Source organism: Caloenas nicobarica, chromosome 1 (genome assembly GCF_036013445.1).
Source record: "Caloenas nicobarica isolate bCalNic1 chromosome 1, bCalNic1.hap1, whole genome shotgun sequence".
In the NCBI taxonomy this organism is placed as follows: Eukaryota; Metazoa; Chordata; class Aves; order Columbiformes; family Columbidae; genus Caloenas; species Caloenas nicobarica.
In genome coordinates, this window is record NC_088245.1 from 13,491,163 (window position 1) to 13,516,851 (window position 25,689).

General features: G+C 38.7%; 1 protein-coding gene across 2 annotated transcripts in view; it reads right to left on the minus strand.

Annotated features, from left to right (window-relative positions):
• The window catches only part of RSBN1L (round spermatid basic protein 1 like), a 46,084-nt gene that overhangs the window by 3,338 nt on the left and 17,057 nt on the right, over positions 1-25,689 (minus strand). The window contains exons 3-8 of one of the 2 annotated variants that reach the window (XM_065658448.1): positions 20,842-21,102; positions 20,459-20,523; positions 8,921-9,058; positions 8,581-8,723; positions 4,635-4,802; positions 24-132 (exon numbers count right to left, since the gene is read on the minus strand). In XM_065658448.1, the coding sequence (XP_065514520.1) occupies positions 24-132; positions 4,635-4,802; positions 8,581-8,723; positions 8,921-9,058; positions 20,459-20,523; positions 20,842-21,102 (884 nt within the window). Of the gene's footprint in view, positions 1-23; positions 133-4,634; positions 4,803-8,580; positions 8,724-8,920; positions 9,059-20,458; positions 21,103-25,689 lie in introns of both variants that reach the window. The other variant, XM_065658447.1, reaches the window with a different exon arrangement.

Here is a 25,689-nt window from a genome sequence, read left to right on the forward strand (position 1 = left end):
TCAACAGTTGATAGCACACTTACCTGTGAGAGTGGAGGCTCATGCAAATCTAATTGCATTCGCTGAACTACCTCTAAGAAGTCTTCAGCATGAAAACAAATTACATCTTTGGTTATACGAGGCTGCTCAGACCTACAGAAGAATAATAATTGAACAGTCAGAGGCTGAAACTAACATGCTACGGAGAATAATAAAGAAAACCTGCAAGCAAGAGTAAAGCAAATGATTAAAAAAACCCACCAATTCTAGCAGAACCTATGTTAAGAAGAAAAGGTTGACTAAAATGGTTAATTCTCAAACACAACCTCATTAAACTGGTTAAATGAATTAACCATAATTTCTTTATAGGGGCAGTAAAAGCAGCAATGAAAGGTCAACAAAACCCAGTATTTTTAATTTTTATTTTTAATTGACCTCTGTCTTACTTGATGCTGAAAGACACATGCCCCAGATCCGTTGGGCTTACTCTGTCAACACTAACATGATATGCCCATCAGGTACCTCAAAGCACGCAGCAGTCCGACTAGTATTATGGGAAACATTATGTAGTATCTTAGTAGTAAAGCTGAACCTACATGAAGCTGCTACAGTGCTGATAAGGAGCAAATGCTGGCATCCTCCACAAAACATTCCTTAAAAATGCATTCCTAAAAAATGCATTCCTATCTGTGCTCCCTAGAGAGCTACAGAAGAGCAAAATCTGAATTAAGGTTCATCTCTGTATTCAAACTGTTAGGAGAATTCACCTCTCAACCCACAATATCTCCTCGAAGAAATGCACACCCTTCTGTAATTCCTTTAGAGTCATTATCCAGAATTAGCCAACAAAATGCTAAACCAGCTACAATCCTTATCACTTTCTGATCTGAAAGCCAAACTCAGTTCTTCAAGGGAAACATATCAAACTAAGCTCCACGTGTTTGTTTTTGCAGGATGTTTGGTTTTTAAAAGGTTTTTTTCAAAACATGGTGATACAAAGATTTCATTTACATAGGATAAAGCTCACACAAGAGTGGTTTGGCAAGGAAAATCTATCAGCCAGAAAGAGCCTGTTTGATGATCATCTTCCTTCCTCGCCGCCTTCCCCAGGATCCCCCTCCTACCTCTGCCAGCTCCGATGTACTAGGGCCCAGTACATTTCAGAGTTTATTTAACCATGTTCACATACACTTTTTTAAAAGCAAGATGTATATTTTGTTACTAACGTTCTAAGAAGTAGGCAACGATGTACAGTTTATCGGGTTTTTTAAACTGAGGAGACGTGTTTATTTTATATAGGTCAGGCTCACAATAAAACAAACAAACAAACAACCCACCCACAGTTTGAGGCTGTTTTCAGGGAAAAAAAAATAATTTCAGATCAACTACTGAAAGTATGTGAAGGAGAATTTTCAGAGCATTTTACAGACATTAAAATGACTCTATATTTTGGTCTATATATTCCTGAAGAACATTTAAGCACTGAACACAAAAAGCTTCTCTAGAAGCTAATCAGTGGCATAAAAAAAATATTAGCTACATTAGTCTGCTTTTTATAATGCAGATATGTTGTTGTTGTTTTGGTTTGGGTTTTTTTTTCATAATATGCATCTGGAGTTCACAATATTTGTAAATAAAGAATTAAATAGAAATAATATGTGCATACTAAAAGAACTTCAATACAAAGCGATGTTTTCACAGCAGTGTCTACTCTGTTTTATGCATTGTACAGGACGACGTATAGTTAATGATGTTTTTAAACCACTCCTTTTCTCAGTTCCTATATATATATGTGTATATATATATATATATATACACACAACAGCGTGCTTCACCAACCCTGTGCTGCAATTCTATCATAGAACATGACGCTCCTTTTGCAAACACTGAGAAAAATTATTGCCAGATAATTTTTAATTCTACATTTGCGGATTTGATATTTAGCACAGCTTTGAGATTATATTTTGTAAAACCTGAAGCTTAGGGGATGTCTCTACCCCCAAAGCAAAATGTTAGCAGAATAGTTTAGTTAGATGTCTAAAAAAAGGTTAAATCCAACAGAACTGTAAGATGACTTCAGAGAAAATCCATTTAACTCTCTCCTAGAGCACCACTAGAACTATTTTTGGCATTTTTTTTTTCCTTAACCTCCTTCTTCAAAAGAGCTGGACTCTTTTTTCTATAACTTTTCAAAATAGATCCGAGATTACAGGTTTTACCGTGAATATTTCTGACCTAATGCAACAAATATGGCAGTATATCACAAATTCCTATGATCAGACAGAGGAGCATTAACAACTTCATGCTCTGGAACACAAACTTGAAAGCTGCTCACTGAAGCGCAGGACAGAGGCATTTATTTGGCCAACAACAATGCCATGAAGTGCCTTTTGCCGGCCCTGTAAAAACCCACTCAACTTTCCTAGATAAAAATCTTCAAAGTTTCCATAATTTAAAATGTTGCTGGCACACTTGGTATCACCTACTAAAATGGCATTGAGCAATCAGCATGACCACAGCACCGTTCATCAGGCTTCAATGCGGTGCAGTCTTTAAAACGGTTGCTAGCAATAACCAGAGCTCTGCTATAATTTGTAAATATTCACAGAAATAATAACAGATCATAACCCAGTAATTTTACAAAACATCTCAAATCAACCGCCTGTCATATTTCAGAAGGCAAATATTATTTTTATGTTGTTCCAAGTACTATGTTTTGTTTCCAGTTCTGTCCTCTATCCCCAAGAGCTGTTTTTTGTCTTTCAACTGTTCTGTTCCTGTCTTTTCTGAAAGACACCGGTTGTCTTAACATTACTAACATTCATGCCTATCAATTACTAAATAAATCCCACTTTAAGTCTACAGCAACTTCTTGATTACAAAGCTTGCTTTTTTTTTGCACACTCAATTCATTTTTATACTAAACACAAATTAACAACTCAGTTCAGCAAGTCTAGGAATTGCTTTATTTTCTCCTCACAGAAAACATGAATTTTCTATATGGTATCTCATCATCAAAACATGTGCGTTTTTACTGCCATAGTGCCCTACTCACCCCTGGAACATCTCCAACTTTCAGTTTTGTTCAACTACTCAAACAGATTTAAAAAAAAAAGACACAAAACACAACACAAACACACCCCCAGATTTTTCAACACTTCCATGCCTGTTGTTTCCTATAAATAAATCTACCCACAGCTTACAAATTATGGTAAAGCTAATACCTGAAATTATTTTAATGTGTTACATTATGATAATGAAGCATCATTAATTAAGCCCTGATTAGTTCTCTTCATGTAACTACAGTGAAGTGGCTTGTCAAAATTATACAAAAACATGGAAAGGGAAAGAAGCAATTATCATTGAGGTCAAGTTTGAAATACATAATTTTTGTTGTGTTGATTATGTTATACACCTTCCTCCTCTACATGCCAGTCTCAAATTTTTTTATTCTGCATTAAAAACTACATTTTCAGTCCTTACACTGAAGTGAAATATTGTTACTTTTTTTTCCCCAAACTGAAGTACTTTCAAGTTTCTTGGGCAGTTTTCCCTAGTGTCTATTTTCAGATCACTTTTTAATTTACACAATTTCTACGTTGACTAATTCCATTCATTTTTCAAGTTTAATAGGAGTTTTAATGCAGACTGAATAGACACCCTTTTCCACAAGTTCCAACACACGAGAGAAGATGACAGTTTAGATCTGAAAAGCAAGAAAACTTATTTTTAGAATGTAAATGAATATGTAATGATTGCCAAGGGAAGAAAATCTTTTTATGAAGGTATAGGATGAGAATGGGATGTTCCCACAGACATTTAAATTACTACCAATTATTCCATTCTCTATCTTAAACTCATGCACTGTAACACAAATCCATGTCATTTCATCCAAAGGGAGTTCACTCTTCTAATTTCTAGACAAAGAGCAAAAAGTGGGTTTAGTGCTTATGTATGCAAAGGTAACCTCCAAAACTAAGGTCATTCTCCTAAACCAAGGTCAGAAGATCCTGAAAAATGCTCCCTAGATCTGGGCCAGGAAGCCTATACGACTATGGGCTTTCTGTTGGGCTAAAATGTGAGCCACTTCAAATGAGATATATTCATCTCTTGAATCTTATATGGGAATTCCAAAGACAAACACCACAGAATATCACACAACCTCCAACAGGATTCTTCAAGGGTGATCGACCACAAATAAATCAGGGTTGTAACTGCCATGACTTTGAAGCAGAAGCATAAAAATTCTGCTTATCTCCAGATAAGACAAAGAATTGCTAAAAGGTCTTCATGTGCACCTCTGAGGCAGAAAGTCACGTCAGTCTATACACACTATTTAAAGCAAAATAAAGTGTGTGAAGTGTTTTTACATTTAGTTTTAACTCAGTTACAGCAACTCAAGTATAGCTATTAAACTGCTATTGTAAGGCACCTTTCCAGTTTCAACCACACAGCAAGTGTATGCAGTATGTAGCAGAGGACAAACACATCTAGTGCACAGACACAGAAGGGGAAAAAAATTCCACAATCTACGAAATCTTCATTAAATACCTAAAACTAGATTAACCTATTCCACACTCCTCCTACCAATTACAAACAGAAATGTAGGCAAATATTTTTCAAACACCTAGGTGAATAAGTCCCTCAACACATACCACTCTCCACAGTGCACAGCCTTCAATACTCCCACAGCAGCTGTGGTCTGTCGTTCAAAACCTTGTCCGATGTGATCTGCATGGGCTCGTGTCCGGTCTTCAAATAGCATTTCACGTGGTTCACTGGTTCGAGGTAGGTACTGCAAGTTTTTTATTTCATTGGTAGTTCTGTATAAGAAAAACAATATTAATGATACAGAAATTTCTGTAATTACCTGATATTCACCACAGAGAACAGCATTGTTTTTCTCCCTTCAGGGAGAACATATAGTTAAATGAGAAAGTAACACTTAAGACAAATTAAAAATGCAGCGAGCTATTAAAAAAAAAAAAAAAAAAAATCAGAACACCTATGCAATGATTAAAAAAAAAAAAACAAAAAAACCAAACACACACCAAAAAAAACCACCACAAAAAAAAACCAAAACACAACCAAGCAACCACACAAACCAAAACGCCAGCAAAAGGCACCACACCACCGTGTCAGGGCCCAGGAGTTCACGGAGAGGCCCTAATGAAGCAGCCTCACCTGCAGTCTCCGCCCTCAAACCCAAAGAGCCCAGGAGCTCTATTCAAGCTCAGGCTGAGCCTTCAGTCCTGGCCTGAGCCATGCTGCAGGAGCACCCGTCTTCACCTCAGCCAGAGATGTGCTGGGCCACAGACTTGCTTCCCAACTTGAACCTCAGGACTGCTTTGCCACAATGGACCTGCCTGGCAACCACTGGACCTGCTCCTCACTGGCAGACTGACCTCCTGGCTTGACCTTGGACCTGCCCCATCACCACACACGTGCCTGACGCGCTGCAGTCCGGGCTGAATCTGGTCCCCAAAGCCCAGGTGTCCCTACCTGCCTCCCTCAGGCATTGTGAGACTGGGCCCTGCCCTGATCGGCCCCTGGCAGGGAACTGCCCGCCTGTACTGTTCCCGACTGTTAGATATCTGTTTCAGTTGTCCCTGACGTTGTTCTTCACCATTCCTCTTTCTACCAAACAGCTGGGAAGTGTGTTTATATATTTAGTCCCATGTTGTAGAACTGGGAAAGAGAAGCATCAAAGATTATTTCTTCAGGGTTTAATGAAGGTGACAGAAACACTGCCGAGCAGGAGCAGAGCCACAAGATCCTTTTCTTTGCCACCTGGAGCCGACATACTGTGTCACATTTTTCCATGAGCTGCTTATAATCATAGGGTAGCCAAGGTTGGAAAGGACATCTGGAGACTGTGTAGTCCAACTTCCTCCACTCAACTGGAACAGGTTGCTCAGGACCGTGTCCAGTCAAGTTTTGAGCAACTCCAGACACAGAGACTTCACAGGCTCTCGGGTAACCTGTCCATCCATACAGTAAGCTTTTCATCCCCTTCTTTTAAAGGGGAGAGATCACTGTTGAGAAGAGTCCTTCTTGCAGCCTCCTATCAGCTGCCTGTAGACATTGATATGATCCCACTGAACCTTCTTTTCTCAAGAGTAAATCCCAGTTGTCCCATGCCCACCTTTTGTATCATCAGACCTGCTCCAGTATGCTCGTGTCTGTCTTGTACTGGTGAACACAGAACTGGACGTGATACTCAGATGTGTCTCACCAGTGATGAGCAGAGGGGAAGAACCACCTCCCTCAGCCTGCTGGCAGTGCTTTTCCTCATCCAGCCCAGGAGGCTGCTGCCTTACTTTGCCACAAAGCCACATTGGTGGCTTATGGTCAACTCATCATCTACCAGGACCTTGTCCTTCTCTGTCAGGCTGCTCTCCAGCCTGTTGGTCCCCAGCCTGTGCTGGTGCACGGGGTTATTCCTCTCAGCTGCAGGACTTTGCACATCCCAGTGTTAACCTCATGAGTCCACTAAGTTGGCCCATTTCCTACAACCACTCAACGCCCCTCTCACAGTCAGCAAAACCCTGTGGTGTGTCAGCCACTCCTCCCAGTTTTGTATCACCGACAAACTTGCTGTGCGTGCGCTCTGTCCCACGATGCCAGCCGTTGATGAAGATGTTGAACAGTACTGGCAATAGGTATCAATGTCTGGGTTACTCCAGTAGCGACCATCCTCCAGCTGGACTTTGTGCTGATCACAACCCTTTGAGCACAGCAGCTAAGCCAGTTCTTGAACCACTTCACTGTTCATCAGTCTAGTTTGTCCTTCATTAATTTGTCTATTAACATCTTATGGGAGATAGGTGTCCAGTGTGGAAAGGCTTGCTAAAGTCAAGCTAAACATCACCCCTGGCACTCCCCTCATCCTGTGAAACAGCCATTTGGTTGTAGAATGGTACCAGGTGGATACGGCATGATTTCCCTTTTGTAAATCAATGCAAGCTACTCCCAACGATGTACTGGAGAGAGTTCAGTTAAGGACAATGAAGCTGGTGAAGGGTCTGGAGCACAAGTGTGATGAGGAGCAGCTGAGGGAACTGGGGCTGTTTAGCCTTAAGAAAAGGAGGCTGAGGAGATACCTTATCACTGTTTACAACGGCCGGAAAGGAGGTTGTAGCACGGAGGGTGTTGGTCTGTTCTCCCAAGTAGCAAGTAACGGGTTGGCCTCGAGTTGTGCCAGGGGAGGTTTACAGTGGATGTTAGGAAAAAATTCTTCACGGAAAGGGTTGTGAAGAACTGAAACAGGCTGCCCAGGAAAGTAGTGGAGTCACCATCCCTGGAGGTGTTTACAAGACATATAGATGAGGTTGTTAGGGACATAGTTTAGTGCCAGAGTTACATTAATGGTTGGAATTTGATTTTGAGGGTTTCTTCCTACTAAAATGATTTATGATTCTATGACCTTGTCCCTCATGTTTGAAATGGCTTCCTTCCCAGGATGAAGGTACGGCTGACTGGTCTGCAGTTCCTTGGGTCCTGTTTCCTGTCCTTCTAAATGACTGGAGTGACATTTGCTTTCCTCCAGTCCTCAGGAACCTTTGCCAATTGCCACAGCCTTTCAAAGACAATCAAGAGTGGCCTCGCAATGATACTGGCCACTCCCACAGCACTTCTGGGTACACCCCATCAAGTCCCATGGGCTTGTGTCTGTCCAATCTATATGTCTAATCTATCCCTTAACCTGATCCTTCTCCACTGAAGGCAAGTAACCCTTGCTCCAGACATTCCTTCTGCCTCCAGGACCTTGCATTCCTGAAGGTAAATCTCACCAGCAAATACAAGAGCAAAGAAAGCATTGAGTATCTTGGCCTCTTCCTTGTCCTTTGTTTCCAGGCCCTTTGCCCATTGAACAGGTGCCTTACCTTTTCCCTAGTCTTTCTTTTGCTGTCCATATGCCTGTAGAAGTCCTTCTTGCTGCCCTTCACATGCCAAATTCAGCTCCAGATGGTCTTTGGCTTTAACTGCATCCCCTTCATGGCTGAATAGCATCTCTACTCTCCTTCTGAGGAACCTGATCCTGCTTCCGCTTCTTGTAAGCTCCCTTTTTATGTTTGAATTTTGAACAAGAACTCCAAATAGACATGATTTCCCATGATACATAATATTCAAGTTCTGCAGAGGGCATCTCTACTCTTAAGCTGGTACTTACACTCAGTACCACAGCAAAGCTTAAAGAAGTCATTCAACGTTGGAGGTGCTGCCTTTCAGATGAGAGACAAAACCTTGTCCCTTGATGTCTTTAAACATCCATGCACATTTAAGAACAGGGGTATTAATTCCAGTCTCCTGACATACACCAGTAATTGTATGCCTGTTCACATTTCCCTTCAGTTTTCACCTTAAATTCTACTAAAGCTCCAAAAAGAACCAGCACCTTACTTGGCCAGATAGAAAGAAAAAAAAAAAATCATCCACATCTTTACAAAACAAAGCAACTTAGATTTATATCATGAGATGAAGATATACAAAAATGTATATTAAAATACAGTATCAACCACTAAAAGGTTTGGGATAAAGTGAACTTGTAGAGAAAGAACATTTAACCAGGCATTCATCAAGCAACATAATTCAACATACCTCTTCCTTTTGAAAGGTGACTTTGGCATGTCAGCCACAGGGATCATCTGTTCTCCTGGACGTACCCACATAATGGGACCATCATCACTGTCTTTACGACTCTCTAATTTTAAACTAGAAAGTGTTCCCCATGGCAGTGTACACTAATGGGAAATACAAGCCACAATTTTGAAGTGAGTTATTTAAATATTTTTTTAAAATCAGCCTTTATCTGTCACAAAGAAAATATTTATTAGACCACTCAGTTATCTAAGCAAGTATCACCTACTCTCACTTTATTATAACAGTACTAGACAGTACATTGCCCCCCTTCTCCCAACCCATTCCCTTCTGTCCTTACTTTTAAGAAGGGTGATTCTTCCAACATATCAAGGAATTCAGGGAAGTAATCCCCCACTTCCTCATCAACTGCTCCAACCAGGCTGATCTGTCTCATTGGGCCAGCTCTATACGTACCGTGAGAGTATGTTCTTTTTACCTACAAGTAGAATATGACAGCAAAAGTTATCCTGGGTCCACTACAGCTCGAAATCTACGTTCAGTAAGCACCTCTAACTTCTATGCTTATGTTTTCTGAATGATATTAGTCCTACGTATACTTCAGATTATTATGAAGTCAATTATTATGAACTCAAAGACAGAAGTTCTAACTGAAGATACAAAAAACCTTCTATTTTTAGTTTTGAAGTCTGAAGGTAAGATTAACTCTTTTTTGCCTTTCAAGAAAACAACATTCTGAAGTATGAAGTGTGAAAAGCTATTAACACACATTCTACTCAACGACCAGTAAATAAGGATTCTTACCTGGATTACTCAAGTATAGCTGAATTTTTACCTTTTTCCTGTAACAGGCAGAGCCCTGAGTTACAACTGATTAAACTCTATGCATTTCCTCTGCTAATCATCCCCTCCACTATGGCCTCTACGTGAGCACATTAACTGGAGCTAATTATGACAGTGAAGATGAGGCTCAAAGAGTGAGTATGGAGGGGGAGAGAGAGAGAGAATGACAGTTACTCCATTTTTGCTGTGCTAACACATTTTGTGCTGCCTTAACGTTTTAAGGACTGTGACATTCAACTCTCATTATTTTTTTTTTAATTGAACAAAAATACATACAGTTATAAGGTGTTTTTCAATAACTTGATCTATCATGTTACATCAACAAAATACTTAGGCATGAGAATTATGAGGATCACTTTGGATCTCCTATTTAACAGGCTGAAAGATGTAGTGGTATTAGTAGATGAGACATGATCAGATCAGAACAGAGGAGAGAGCAGATGGATTACTGCACAGGCTCTTGCACCTTTTTTTCCTTTTCTTTTCTTGCTTTGCATGCAGAAAGTCTAGAGGAAAACAGTTAATGAAGTACTGCTGAGCTATGGTCCTCACCCAAACAGACCATTACAATTCCTAGTAATGATGGCAGCGCAGACAAGAATTAGCAGCAGTTCCTGAAAAAAGAACTAAATCATTCAACATGGAACAATGCTGTGCCCTTCTGAGAAGAGAGACTGATGTAACCAGATGCATTCCAGAAATGCAGAACCAAACACCCTTCTTCAGATCATCTCAGACTATACACACCCAGGAAATGCAGGACTGACTACAAGTAGGATTTTACAAAGTGTCTGAGCTAATGTGGTGGCAAGCTGCCACAGCCATACTGAAAAGAGCAGTACTGCTAGACAGCAGTATTCCCATATTCCCCAAATCCTTCATCATACATTTATGTACCTTTTTTGCACTGACAGCTGGTAATTTTGTAGAAATCATCAGAAAACATTGATTTCTGCTGAATCTGCGCCAGCTTGGTCCTCAGCTGTATCTGCACTGGCACAAAGCATCAGGAGCTCAGACAACTAAAGCACTGGGACAAGGAAGGAAGACTCACTTGTCATTATTGGCTCACTGGATAGACCAATTCCAAAATACCCTAAAACCATTTTATGAAGCTACAGATAGTCATAAATCTGTTACTCACAGTTTATTGACAAACCTAACACGCAAAAGGATGGTTCTTCCACTGGCATAAATAGCTTAGTATTCCACCATTCCAGGCCAGTATGTTAAGCTGCTGTTTTTATCCACACCCCTGATTAAAAAGGAACCATTTTTCTGCCTTTTCCCTTGCTTCCTTCTGCTACCACTATCACTCACACAGCACATGATAAACTAGTTGTGGAACTACTCCAACTGAAAACTCTACAACTTCCCCCAAAAATACTGGCTGAAGTGAAGTTAGGAGAGGCTGTGAAGCTTTCAGCTGATCTGCTCGCCCATCTGGCTTATCATGTGCCACTTGGCATTGGTAGTGAAGCATGAAGTCAGCAAACTGTTCCAGTGCAATATAATCCTTGCCTAAGGTGGCTCAGTTAAGAACTTTCTTATATACTCCCCAAAACACCATGTCACTGAAAGTTAAAACTGAAAGATCAATGCAACTTTTTTCAGCACTATTTGTCCATCCCGACTCAATCCTACCTCTCCTGATCAGTTCTGTTCCCCTCATTCACCAGGTAGAACAGATTCATTTTCAAGATCCTGCTTGGGGAGAGGTGAAATATCAAAAATAATGCTAAGATAATGTCAAAGTTAAACATGTTGAGTGGTTTCTTCTAGGACCGTATTCAGAGTCACATCATTGGAAACACACAGTACGAGATGTTTAAGCGTTTAAGATTTCTGTGGGGGGTTAACCCCAGGCAGCAGCTAAATACCTCACAGCCCCTTTCTCACCCACCCCCGCAACGGTGAGAGACATGGGAAAGAACAGGAGAAGCAAGGAAACACATGGGCTGAGACAAACACAGTCTAGTAAGTGAAGAGGAAAAAACATCAAGTGGATCCCCAGCCATTCTCTGAGCAATAGCTACTTTCCAGATCCAAACCATCCCCTCTAGCCCACTCAATTTTTTATTGCCAAGCGTGATGTTATATGACGTGGAATATCCCTGCAGTCAATTTGGGTCAACTGTCCCAGCCATGTCCCCTCCCACCCCAGCCTACTCGCCAAGGCTCCAGAATGGGGAAAAGAGAAGCCTTGACAGTGGGCAAGTGCTGCTCAGCAAGAGCCAAAACACCAGTGTGGTATCAACAGTTTTAGTCATAAATCCAAAACACAGCCCCATAATCGGCTGCCATGAAGAAAATTAACTCTTACCCATCCAGACCCAGTATAAAAAGAAAGGAAATCCATGTTGGTGATTTGAATCCATGCTCTTCTTTCCTGCTAGTATTAGGTCTTCCAAAGGTGAACAAGGAGCCAGTTGAGGGAACTGGTCTGATTTTAATCCACAGATTACGTGAAGAATTTTCTTTTTTTAACTTATATAAATAAGAATTGAATTGACATAGGTCATAAAGACTAATGTTTGGCCAGAAAGAACAAGACGGAGCCTGGAAGGGGAGTCAGGTGGCAGTGAAGAGGGACTCCTGTCTCATCTCGCCCACAGACTGAGTTACAGCAGCCTAAATCCTCGATTCAGGTCAAGGGTTGCTATTTAAATGACACTATCTTAGATTAGGGTAAAGAATTAGAAAAACACATATAAAAAGGTAAGGTCATTCTCAGAGGGAAGAACTAGCTAGCAAGCAAAGTTAATTTTCACTCACTCCAAAATTAGACTGCTATTGAGTAATAGTGTGAAAATACAAAAACCTGCTATTAATGTTTGACCAGTGACAACCAAAATTAATGCTCTTAAAGACAACAACAAAACAAATATATGCTGTGGCATGTTAGATAACAGCAACATTTTCCTTTCCTTTTACTGTCAGTATCTTTTGGCTGTTTTTTTCATAGGAAAAGATTCCTCTTTATATTTCTAAACTCTAAAAACCAATGCTGATGTACTAAACCCAGTACTTCTTCCTCAAATTCTATACATTAAATTATGCGCTGACCACAAATCGAATATTATACAGCTTGTATAAGGTAATTTTCCTGAACGTAATTTTACAGGTTACAGTCTGATTATGTTTTTAGAATGTTACAAATTTGCTTAAATAAATAGCTGGAACAACCTGAATCCAGAATAAACGAAGGAATCGATGACATGCAGTTCTTCTACCATGGTGTCAACATGATCAGAGTCAACACACACACATACCAAAAAATCACCAATTAAATGCAGTATAATACAATGGACAGGTAAAATAGATACAAACATAACTGAATAAATGCAACATAGCCTAACTTCATTATTCTCATATAGCTTAAATATGAAGTATGTCACCTAAACAAAAAAATACACAAAATACTAACAATAAGACACTTCAGCATCAACATCCTACAAATAGGAAAGATTTTAGATGCTATTTTAAATGTTTCCATTTTCTGTTTGAAAAAGACACAAATTGGAAGGAACAGCAAAGAGAAACCAAGTACTTCAGGAGATTAATTTTAAAAATGTAAACTGGGGCAAGTCACAACTGAATTTCTATTTTTAATAGCAGGAGGGTTTCTTTCAGTTGAAGTTCTAACATTTTTCTACAATAATTTTAAAGGTTTAGATTTCTTTCGGTTTTTGAGCTTTAAAACAAGGAAGTCTGGAAAAGCAGTCCTCACAGAATAAAAAAAAAATGCAAATCCACTGAACCAAAAATAATTTCAAGAAACCCACAAAAGAAAACCCCACCAAAGACCAACAAAAACATTAATCACCATAAAAATATGCTGAGAGATCAGAGGGAATAGTGGGCTTCCATGTCACCACACAAGTGCACAAGCAATGCACGTACACATTTGTATCTTAGCTTCACATTCACTGTTATTGCTCTAATCTGTTATCTCAAACGCTACAGCCATGAAGAGGAAACGTGGCATTCTTTCGTATTTGGTACATTTTGACAAAGTGCCCAAAAGGCTTTCTGTTCCTTGCCAGCTCTTTTGAAATCCTTAAAAGCTTATGTGTATTTTCAGCTCCAAATGCAAACTAACACTGAAGCATCAAAATTTCACTGAACAAATATTCAAACTTACTCTGAGCTTAAAAATACTTACTACTTGGCTACTTTTCAATTTTAAACCACAAGTACTTCATACTACTTATTTTTCTTAAGTCAGGGTTTTGGTATCAGAATAAGATGCCTTCACAGTTCTAGCATTACTCAAATGTAATCCATTACCATTAAAGCTTTAATCCTAATAAATATACCGTTTCCCAATTGGAAGTTTCTGGAAATGCAACCCCAAGTATTTTTACTGTATTAGAGTTCCACCAGTGTTCTCTTACCCCTGCGGTTTGTGTATCACTTCACACGTTTCACCTTGCGGCTGAATTCCTCAAATAACATGATGGATGGACAGACATTTTTGAAAGCAAGATGACCTGTTACTCTGAATTCCAGTGACACAAAACCAGTGAAGCAGTTGATAAAGAATTAAAAAAAATAATTTAAGAATAGCATCAATTAGTTATCTTCATGGACAATAATACTGTAAAAGCAAAGCAGCTACTAAGCTCTCATAACTCAGGAAGATTTGTGACAAGGTTCAGACTCAGATCCTGTCCACGCTGTCAGTATGAACCTCTAGGGTTGTGATTAGGTTTGCTTTTTCTTAATACAGAATATGTGACCAATGAGAGCAACACAGAACATCATTTCATATTTATTAGCTGAAACTGTCAAGAAGGAATCTGGAAAGGTAACTGTTTTCTAAGTGGAAAATAATTAAGCATAGGTTGCAGATTTGTAGTGTCAGCCCATGTGAACCAATTCTTTGTTCAACGCTGTTCAGTAAGTGATTTTTTTTTTGCTTGGAAGACAATAGGCTGCAATCATCCATCAAAAAAGTCTCTTACACGTAGTCTTATGGATTATTTGATTTTTTTCTTTTAAAAAAAGGGGGGCCAACATATATGCTTTAACAAAGCTAAAATTCAACTTTTTTCATCATCCAAAAAGGGGGGGGGGGGGGGAAAAAAAAGAGGATATACTTTGGGGAACTTGTGTGACAGCAAGCAGTTGCTAAGAATCATTAAAACATTTTAATAACTAACCAAGACTCAAAGAGCTTAAATGGAGCAGACTCCATTGAAAGGAAAATTCTGCTGAAAGCTACTGAAACACAAATGACAAGACACATAGTTCCAGTATAAAGAATTCTTTCCAGAACACAGAAAAATTAAACAATATATGGAAATAAGACACCGTACAAATCTTTGATGATAAGAAAATGAAACACTAACCAATTATTTCAGATTTCCTTTAAAGAAAAATGTTTTCAGTAATTCCCCTCAAATACTAGAAGAATGAATATTTTCAAGCAAGCAGGATTTCACAAATTAGGAAAGGAGTAAATGGCAAAAAGCTCTTTGCAAGAGATAAACATTTAAGAGCTACACAAGGAGGACAGCAAAGACAAGATGATATTAAAAGGGGCTAAAAAAGAACTGGAACGCAGAACTCTCTGTCCAGAACTTTAAGAAGTGAGGACAATCACCCGTCTGAATAGTCACAACACAAACATGAACTATCATTACTACTGTATTGCTTCCTCTAAAATACTTCTGTTATTCTTTACACTTATCTGAATATCCAGTGTCCATCATTGTTAACACAGGTAACACAGAATAAGTTATTGGGGAAGGAGAAGGGGAAAAAAACCCTACCACACACACACACACCAAAAATTATTTCTCTGGGGCTGACTGTGCAGTCCCACACTCACCCGTGAGCTACCTCGGGCATAGCAAACTCATATAAATTGCTAACTCAGCAATAAACCAAATCACTCGGGAGCACGTTAAGTTTTCTGCTGGATTAACCAAGCGAACTGGCCCAGCAGTCGAAGAAGCACCACAGCTTGGCACAGGAACATGCAACTGGGAGGAAAGCAGCATGGAGGACACTCTCTTTTAGCAGCAACAGGTGCTAGATGGGCTCTGACAATTTGTTTAACTGTACACTGAGCAGTGCAAAACACAAGTGACTGTTCCTAAATTGAATGGGCTTAATGATGAGTATCCTCACACACCCTGCAAAATGAAGGCAGTAAGCTAAAAAGAAACGAAGCTTTAATATATCAATGAGAACTCAAAACACAAAACAGATTCTTCAACACTGGAAGAGAATAAACATCCCATCTTAAAAAAATGTCAAGAGAGGCGAGTTTCAATTTCCAGAACAAACAGTTAGCTAGATACTCCTATCTTAACTGCCTGGTATATAAGATGGTAAAAGCTAATAAATATGGACATATTACTAAAAAAAAAAAAAAAAAAAAACACACACACCACACCAAAAAAACCCCAAACAATCAAGCCAAACCAGCCTTTCTTTCTATGACAGGATAGGGTTTTTCAGAGGACCAGTACACACTTGACATTTGCATTATGTTCTCAAAGCTACTACAGAAACATGGTCTAATAACAGCAAACGGTGGGCAGTTTTCATTTGTCAGTGTTCACATAACTATCAATTTGAAAGGACCAATTTTTGTGGCACAAAGCAAGGATCTTTCCTTTGAACACAATGTATGCTTCTTAAACCTGCAGGTAACACAGAGCTGCAAGCCTACTGCAGGGAAGGATCAAAACTAACAAGGTCTTTGATAACAGATTTGAATACACAGGATGTAATTCAATTTGAATAAATGCAAAGAACTACACTAATATATAATTAACTGCATAAATACAAAGAGGGGAGTGACTCAGCAGGAGCTGCAGCTACAGCAGATCACAAACTGCTCTGGAAAGGGCAGGAATGGATAACAAAGAGCAATAATTTGCAGGACACTTGAAGCAATCTTCTCATACTACTTGACACAATACACCAGGCAGACACTGTCCATTTTCAGTACAGTATTTTAAGATAAAAAATGATGACTGTAGAGAGCATCAGGGGGGAGCAGTAAGACCGATAAGAGTATAATGTGTAATGGTAGACCGAAATTACTCAAATTACTTCATATAGGGAGGGGACTAAAAGGAGCAATCTTCAAATACAGGGAACACTGAAAGAAAAGGATAAACTGTCTGCCTTGTTCACTAAAGATCAAAATAAAAGGACTGGCAGGATGATTAAGATAAGAAGACAAACAAGAAAAAAAAATATTGTTCAACAGATTTCTTTGTGAAGTCTGGAATCAAGTAGAGATCTCCAGCAAACACATCAGACAAGCATTTGTCACAGAATACTTTTAAAAAATAGTCAATCTTGTCTTGAAGCACAGGGATTGTTGGGTACTGCTCAGCATTTTACTTCACTGTACTAAGAAGCTGCCTCTGGGACGAGACTGAAGCACAGTAAACTGATCCACTGAGCATTATTATGGTTAAACACGAAGTGTGCGCTTTGGGGTTTCAGCAATACAAATTCACATTTGCCCAGCATAAGGGCACAGTAATGGGTTCAAAATATTAGAGGCATTTGCCTCAACAGCACTAAATAGCTTAACTGAAGTGATGTAAGCTGCAAGTAGGTGGCAAAAGCCGATGATTATTTACGTTCTTTGAAATCCTCATAAGAGCCTGACAAGTAAGATTCACAGCTATCGGGTAACTGATGCAGCTGTTGCCATCTACACAAGTGCTGGAGCCCAGGGATGTACCTACAGTGGAGAGTTTTCCACCACCTGAAAGAGTGACTTACCGGCTACAAGGATACCCAGACTAATTCCAATTTACTCAATTATAAAAACACTTGACTAAGCCTTACAGAGAGTTCCCAGCAACTGAGCTGTTCCACTAACCTAAAAAAAAAAAGAGAATGAAGGAGTACTTAAAACACCAGCCCAACCTAGGTGATGAAAAACAACCCAGTCCTTCTCCCTCCAAAATTTAAAAGCTTATTCTGATGAGACAGAATCAGTTACAACACAAATTCCTCTCTCCTGTATCTGCTCTAACTATTCTTACAAGCTTCTGCCCATTTCTAATCTCCTAACAAGTGAGACTATTACTTCGGTCTGACACAGGTATACTGGAACGCTGAGAGGAGTTCATCTTCAAGCCTACAATCGTTAAATCTAAGTATATTACTCGATGCAGACTTGCCAGGGAGACTTAGGAGGACTCCAAAGTTTTGGAAGACTATTGATTAATACTGGAAGAATCGACTTGAGAAACAAACTTTTATAAAATACTCTGTAATACTTTCCATTTAAGGCATAGCTCATGTGTCCTTTTTACTTGGGGTTGGTTTGTTTGGTTTGGTGTTTTTGTTGTCAATATTTTTAAAGATCTTTTTAAATACTTATATTTGTCAGACTGATGGCACGTGCTACAATGCTCAAAAACACCTAAAGAAGCTTATATCCTGAAGTGAGTCTCATTTCAGTGTTTTCATGAAAATTAGCAATGCAATACCCAAGTTTAAGGCTTAAGAAGGTTGAGATCGTCAAAGCAGACTCGATAAAACTAAGTTCCTACTTAAGACATCAGAAAACAACTCACCTCTCAACTGGGACTATACAACAACTGCAAAACGCTGCTCAGGACAACAGAGAACACAGCAGCACAAAGCTTTTGCAATGTAGGAACAGAAAACCACATTAAAAATTTCACTGAAATATAATGAAACAGCACATTAAAACACCTTTTCAGATTCACAAAGAACTCAGTGAGACAGGAAAATGTTATCAATCTGCACGAAATGTAACAAGTTATACAATCGCTTAGTACTTTTTATAAAGTTAGGTAGAGGCAGAAAACAGAGAGAGGTAACTGGTACTGATGAATCAAATCTACAATCAAATTTACACACACATACACAAATACGGTTGAAGGTTAAAACCACAAAATTCACAATTCTCAGACTCTGAAAGCTCCTGTCATATGCCTGGAGGATGAGCATTCTCACACAGGAACACTATGATGATGAGATTCTCATATTCCTTCCTAGAAATCTTTGATACTGGCCCTAGTCAGAAAGGATAATACCAACAAAACCTTGCAACTGTAGCAGATCACCTGAGTAAGATAAAAGCAGCAGCCAGAATAAGACAAAAAAATAATGAAATAATAAGGAAAAATAGAATCAGCAGCCAGGCAACCAAGATACTGACTTAAATATTCCAGGAAGCAGCAATGCTGCACAGAAGACTGTATAAGTTAAGTCTGGTGTACGCTTCTATACATTATTTATGCACACTATGCCCGTGATGTTAGCAAAAATACAAGGAGCCAACCATTTTCTATCAAGCAACCAAACTCTGTCAAGTGATACAAAAAACAACTGAAAAACTGAGAGAAAACAAAGGTAGATACCAGAACTAAACCTCCAGTCAAGTAAAATACAGATCAAAAGTCAGATTATGAAGCTGAGCATTTGAATGCCATCAAACACAGTTTGGCTTCTTTCATCTACTACGTTGTCTCTCTGTTCCTGCTTCTCTTACAGAAGAATGGGAAATTATGATCTCAAAACCAATGAGCACAGGACCAACTTAACTACAAGTATTGATGCTACCATTGTAATACCAAGTTAATCCATCATTTCAGTAAAATAATTCCGTTTTAATTCACAAAAAATAAAATTTGGTCTTTTCTTAACTATGTCTTTAGGGCAGAAACTAGCACACAGCTGTACTTCCATTAGTGCTGCCCAAGATAACAGGCTGAACTTATAGAACACGCTTACAAGGACAGATCAAGCTTTTCTTATATAAAATGACCTAGGACAGAGCAGCTGCCCATAATACATTCTGTGACTTTTACTATTAGTGACTCAGTTTATGTACTGAAAAAAAAAGAAGTGAATATATTTCATAGAATATTCATATTCCGTGGCAGTGCATGTTTTCTTAACAGGCAATGCAAGTGTTCTCCTGCAGCAATATTTCAGTTCTGTACACCCTTGTGGATACACACACCTGAAATTGGTCTCTAAAGGCAAGAGCGTTCCATGCAAATGTTTATGTAGCCAAACAAAAGCATGTTTTTCATCAAAAGCTGACAGTGTAACTTACACTTGAACTCTTCATAATTGTCTAAAAACTGAAGACTAAAACAGTTTAAAGGTGTTCCATACAACATCTAAGTTCACAAATAGGGAGTTAAACAGGCAATTGTGAGCCGAAGTGGATACAATGAAAACCAGGATTGAGTTTCTTCATGAATAGTTTCAGAATATCTGTACAGACTTCACATAATGCCCTCATCACCAAGATGACAATCTTAGATTCCCCCACCCCCCTTGAAAAACTTTAAAAGGCCTGAAATATAAATAATTTATATGGAACAGTAATGTATCTTCCACAGCAAGCTAATAAATAGCGGAGGTGATATTTAATCAGTATCTGTTAAGAGTTTTCTCTGGAAAACAAACATCAAAAAAAAAATACATTCAAAAGACACCTGCCATTTTACCACGTAACTTAACACCTTTCAAGAGAATACAACTGGAGTGAAATGCGAAGGGATAAGGATCAAATTAGTAGGTATGTTAACCACCATTAAGTTCTCCTTTAAGAATGGGTTTAGAAGCATCAAAGTACAAATGAAACTAATTAACTGTGCCCTATAAGAGGTTTTATGTATAACTAAGGTATTCAAGCATTTCAGTTTTATAAAGAAGTTCATACAGATAAACTACAGCTCAGACACCCAGACAGCCACAGCTAAATCATTTAACACCCCAAAACTCATGGTTAAGCTTCAGCTACAGAAACAAATCCAAATAAACCTACACACACATGCAAATAATTCCCCTCCCCCATAAAATCCAACTTTGTCTCCGTTATTAGACTCCTTATATTTAATATTGCAGAGCTAACTTAGAGTTCCCTTGCTTCCAGTCTTCTGTATCATCCACACAGCACAGCTAATAGTAACTGTATTCTTAAAAAAAAAAAAAAAAAACCACAACCCATTCACAGTTGTTTGAAACTATTATATGACTTTAGAAAGTAAAATGTATAACCTCTTACCTGAGCATGAAAATTTGACATAGTCGTTGTCTCTATATCTTTCTTTCCCAAAATCTCCATTTTCACTGGTGAATTGGGAAAATTAAATGAAAAGTAGTCTAAAAAGTCAGGTAAATAAGTAGCTGCCCCATGAACAATACCCATAACATAGTAAGCTGCACAGTTTTCATTTTCACTAAAAACCAGACCCACAAACTCTTCTGCAAATCTCTCCATCTCCACAGGAGATAAGTGGGAGAGTTCATTACTGTAGGCATGGATAACTGATGCACCTCCGTTAGGCTGGTGCTCAATATGAATCAGCTGTTTGAACTCCAATGTGTCCAACCTTTTGAGTTTATTTTGAACCCGTGGCTCCTTTAACGAGACAAATGGAAACTCACTGTTCTCTGGTATCTTGGACTCACAGTCCTTCTTGGGATCCATATTTTTCCCATTGAAATCCTTAAGATGACCATCTATGATGCCTTTGGTTTCCTGATCCTCAATATCAGAAACCAATCCTGAGCAGATGGTCTGAATGGATTTGCTGTACATTTTTGGACGCTTCCTCTTCTCGTTCTCTTTATGTTTCTTTTTCTTTTTCTTCTTAACTTTTTTAATCTGTAGCTCTTCGGCATTGGTTTTTGGTTTCTCCTTCCCACCTGTTGCGAGGAAAAGAAGATCTCTTAAGTATATTCACATACAAAAATATGTATTTAAAGATGAGGATTTGAAGTTACCAAAACTCTCATTACGGCCTACGAAGACCAGAGATCAATACTGAGGGTCACAACGTGTATCCTACTGAAAATGAATAGTAAGAGACACCTGCCATGTTCACATTCTGACTAAAAAATAAGCAGGGGGGAAGAAAAGGGGGAGGGGAAGAAAAAAATCACAAGAAAAACAAGTTTCCCAAGGCTGCTTTCATGATGAGTCACAATCCTTAATCATACCCCTTAACTGGTCATCAGCAATTACTATTCCAGAAAAGTTCAGAAACATTATACAACAGCTGTCAACAAACATTGCCAAACAAAGGGTTTACAAACAGTCAGTGATTATCAACCACCATCAGCAAGCTGTTCACAGGATGCCACTGCCAGAATCTTCCTTGGCAAATGGCTTTACATGGTCATTCTTTGAGAAGCAAATAAACTTGTTTGAAATACATGTGGAAACATCTAAAAATGGACCCCGTACTTCTTAAAAATAACAAAACAAAAACACCACACACCAACCAATCACCAAAACCCAAACCCTCACAAAACAGAAACTAGCTTCAAGTGTATATAATATGCAAGTTGAACTGAAAAACTGTAATGGCCTAAAGCCAAAAGTTCTCATTTGGGGGTAACATGTTCAAGTGATGCCCAACGTAAACAACCAACTACCTCAACCTAAGAGGAGTCCTGAAAATAGTTCATTGAGAGTGCCAGAGTACTTGGGTGAAACGTCATCTGACAAAAACCACTTACTACTCACATTCTGGGGTATTGTAATGGTGTCATTACCGCAGCAGTTCCATTTCAGGGGAAATAAAAACAAAGAAATTATTTATGACAGTGGGAAGTTCTGTATTATAGGTTCAGAAATCTCAATCCAAACCTCAAAATATGGACTAGAGAATAGCCAATATTTCCCTCCTCCTAACTGCAGGAATACACAATTAAAGAGTACCCAGGAGTCTACTGGTATTTCAAGCTCTTAAAAATGCTTTAACTTACTACTTTAAATTTTTTTCACTCTAAACACAAAAATTCATCACTACGCTGATGTGTATCATAAAGAAGTCAAACAACTCCAGACAGTATATTAGACTAATATAGAAAATACAGCATTCCAGCCCTGAATGCTGCAGCAAGGTGAAGCAGGGGAAGCGAGGATTACCTGTCAACCCACTTCACTTATTCTCAAATGGAGCTCCGATTTTTGTGTGGACTGGTCACTCAGACCTGGGACTTCATGCATAGCAGGAAAAAGGATGGAAATTTATATTTGTTGGGCCACAATCAGCAGTAATACAACCAGCAACAAAATACAACAACTTCTAAGTTTAAAGCAAGAAGTTATTTGCTATGGCAACAGCCATATTGCTCTCTCGTACTTTAGCATGTCTATAATCACCAAAGAAAATCTTACAACTGACGATCAGTGTCTATACATCCTTGCTGAACATCCAGCTACTAGATTATGTTCCATTATTACCAGTTGAAATGTAAAGAACTTACATAAACTATGGGTGTGAACATGTATCTGTGCATAACTACCTCAGAAATTGTTGACTTCTGTTTCTATAGTATGAGACGGAAGATTATGTGATTTCCTCTTTCAATCTGTCCCATTCCCTGCCTTTGATTACTTCTTCTGAGAAGTTTTACTGATTAACAATCAATTTCATTCAACTCCTCCTGTAGTATGTGGTGGCTGGCTTTTTTAATCTATCAATATATTTCACAGATGCAGGTATGGAAAGAAAAAAAAAAAAAAAAAAAAAAATCAACACACTTCCAAAGTTACAGAACTACTAAACTACAAAACAGGCTTCCTGGAGAGGTGGGTGAGGCCCCAGGCCTGTCAGTGTTTAAGAGACATTTGGACAATGCCCTTAATAACATGGTTTAACTTTTGGTCAGCCCTGAAGTGGTCAGGCAGTTGGACCAGATGATCATTGTAGGTCCCTTCCAACTGAAATACCGTTCTATTCTAATAGTCAGTAAATAGCACTCAAAAAGAGCAAAGCCATGGTCTCAAAAGCAGCAGTGCTTTTAAGAGAGAAACAACAACAAATGTAACATACACTATTAAAATCAGACAGGCAGAACGTACATCAGTATCAACTTATTCAAAGTTCACATAAGTACATCCAAAAAGGTTCGCACTCAATACCAGTTGTAAGAACGCGTTATCGTTAACTTGGTATACACCTACACAAGTGCTCAAAACCTTCTTAAGAGGGATTACACTAAGACATTTTTAAAATGAAGAACATTTATCATTCCCTGTTTGTTTTCACACCATTTCCACGAAACCTTTGGAAGGGAAAAAAAAAGCTCTTAACCACAGAATGAAAATAATTCTTTCTCTGGTATCCAACACAGTCCTCTTTCCAGCTTGAAAAGAAACTTCCTGTTCCGCTTTAAATGCAAGTATTTTAATAATATAGACCGTTTTTACTTTCGATCACATACTACAAGGGTTATGGTATTTACACATATATCAAGTATTAAAAGTTCATCAGTATACACTTTCCCAGATGGTAAGAAGTTGCAAAAATGGTGCACACAATTCGGAACCAAATAAATATTTGCTGGCAGCCTTTCGTCTCTGAACACAGAGGGTCTGAATTACTAATGCCACTAAAGAGGAAAAAAGCGTAAAAACACAGAAGTCAGAAGAGAATGGGGATTCCAAATGGGATTTTTTCAAAACATTACTGGAATCGAAGACTTAAAAACAATTACATACCAACAAGAGCAAAACTTAGTTCTCTAAAAGCACTTCAACCAGAAATTCAAAGATAACATGACTTCAAAAACTGATTAGTCATTATGAGCCTTTTTCAAATTCACACAAGCTTATGCTACTGCACACACAAGACAAATCCTGTCAAGAACTCGACTTCATTTTCATGCTGGCAGCAAATGATGTACTTAGCAAAAGGGTTTTTTTGATACTTTGGATACCATGTTTCACAGAGAAAATCATATTTATATTATAATGTTAAACTGAATACTGGAAGGCTGGAAAAATGTCAAATTCATAATCATTTGTTTGGCCTGCAAATGTGGATATAGGATAGAGCTGCGCAATCTAAGGTCTCATTGCCACAGACAGGTAGAGTCCAACTCCCCGCTTTCCTCTGCCACTGCTTGTGGCGCACACTCCTCCACCCTTCCTCATACTGACCCATGCTCATCTGAATTGACTTAATGGCTCAGCAGAAAACTATTCGCTTTGCTGCTAGAAAAGTGAACAGAATTGTGAACAGAACTAGAGCACGGAGACCATCAGGAGCAGGCAATGAGGAGCAGCAGAACCCACCCCTCAGTGGCAAACCACTCCATCTGCTCAGCTGCGCTGCCCACCACACCTTCACCTGCTCACACAAACAAGTCTGAATTTTTAAGGGGTAAAAAAAATTAAATAAATAAATAAATAAAAATCCCTCCCCATACACATATTACCTTAATACATATGAGATGAGATAGGATCAAGTTCCTAGCAAACCCAAATAGGAAGTTTCCTAATCCAAAATCTTGAACTTTTAAATTTAACATTAAAGTTATACAACTTCTCAGCTTACTTTTTTAAAGGAAACATTCTAGTATATTTAACTGTAATACAGATCAGACTACAATTTCTTTCCCCGTCATTTACTACCCACACACACTCACTGTACAGTGCGCCTGTTCCAAATTCTGCTTTGACAACTACACCCAACATTAGAATATTTGTGTTCAATTATTTTAGCATACAGCCCAAGTTTTCCTGAGGAATACAAATACAAAATGAAAAACTGATTCTAGAAGTAGAATTTCCCAGCAAAGCCTGAATAGCATTGCACATAACAAGGAGGAGGTACGTTTTTAGCTTAAGGCTTCTGTTTTGCTGAATTTCAAAGATCCACTCTGAAGTAGGTGTTTAAAGCTGCTCAGAAGTTGCAGAATTCACTAGCAAAAGGAATCAGTTTGCTGAAATACTGGGATTGCTATCAGCAGTGCCCCATAAAGTGCTTTCATCTTAATTTTCTTTTGCATTAGCTGTAGAAAGGAGCAGAGACACACTCGTTCAGTCACTTCTCTGCTGGATAGATCAAAATACTTTAAAGCAAAATGTGCTGCTGCTTCTTCCAAAATCAGTAACACTGCTTTAACACTTGGCTAACATACACCTAAAAAGAACAGATGCCTTCAGGGTCTCCCCAGGGCAATCATTACATTGCCTCACAGCAGACAGACATACAGAATTTGGTGAAAGAGGCAGCAATCCAAAAGGCTAAATAAAGATCCAAACACTGTACAACTGAGATATCCAAACTCGCTTTGTTTTTAGCAAGACTTGGCAGCAGCAGTGCAGTGCTTGATGCAAGCCAACTTATTTCCCCTCTCAAGTTGTTACTATTGTTACTCAAAACCTTTGAGATGGATGTTTCAGAGTCTCCCCTAGCAATCACAACACAGGTGCATACATACACCTATATACATACAACTTCTGGAATCTCATTCCAGCCAAGGCAGTAGCCAGTT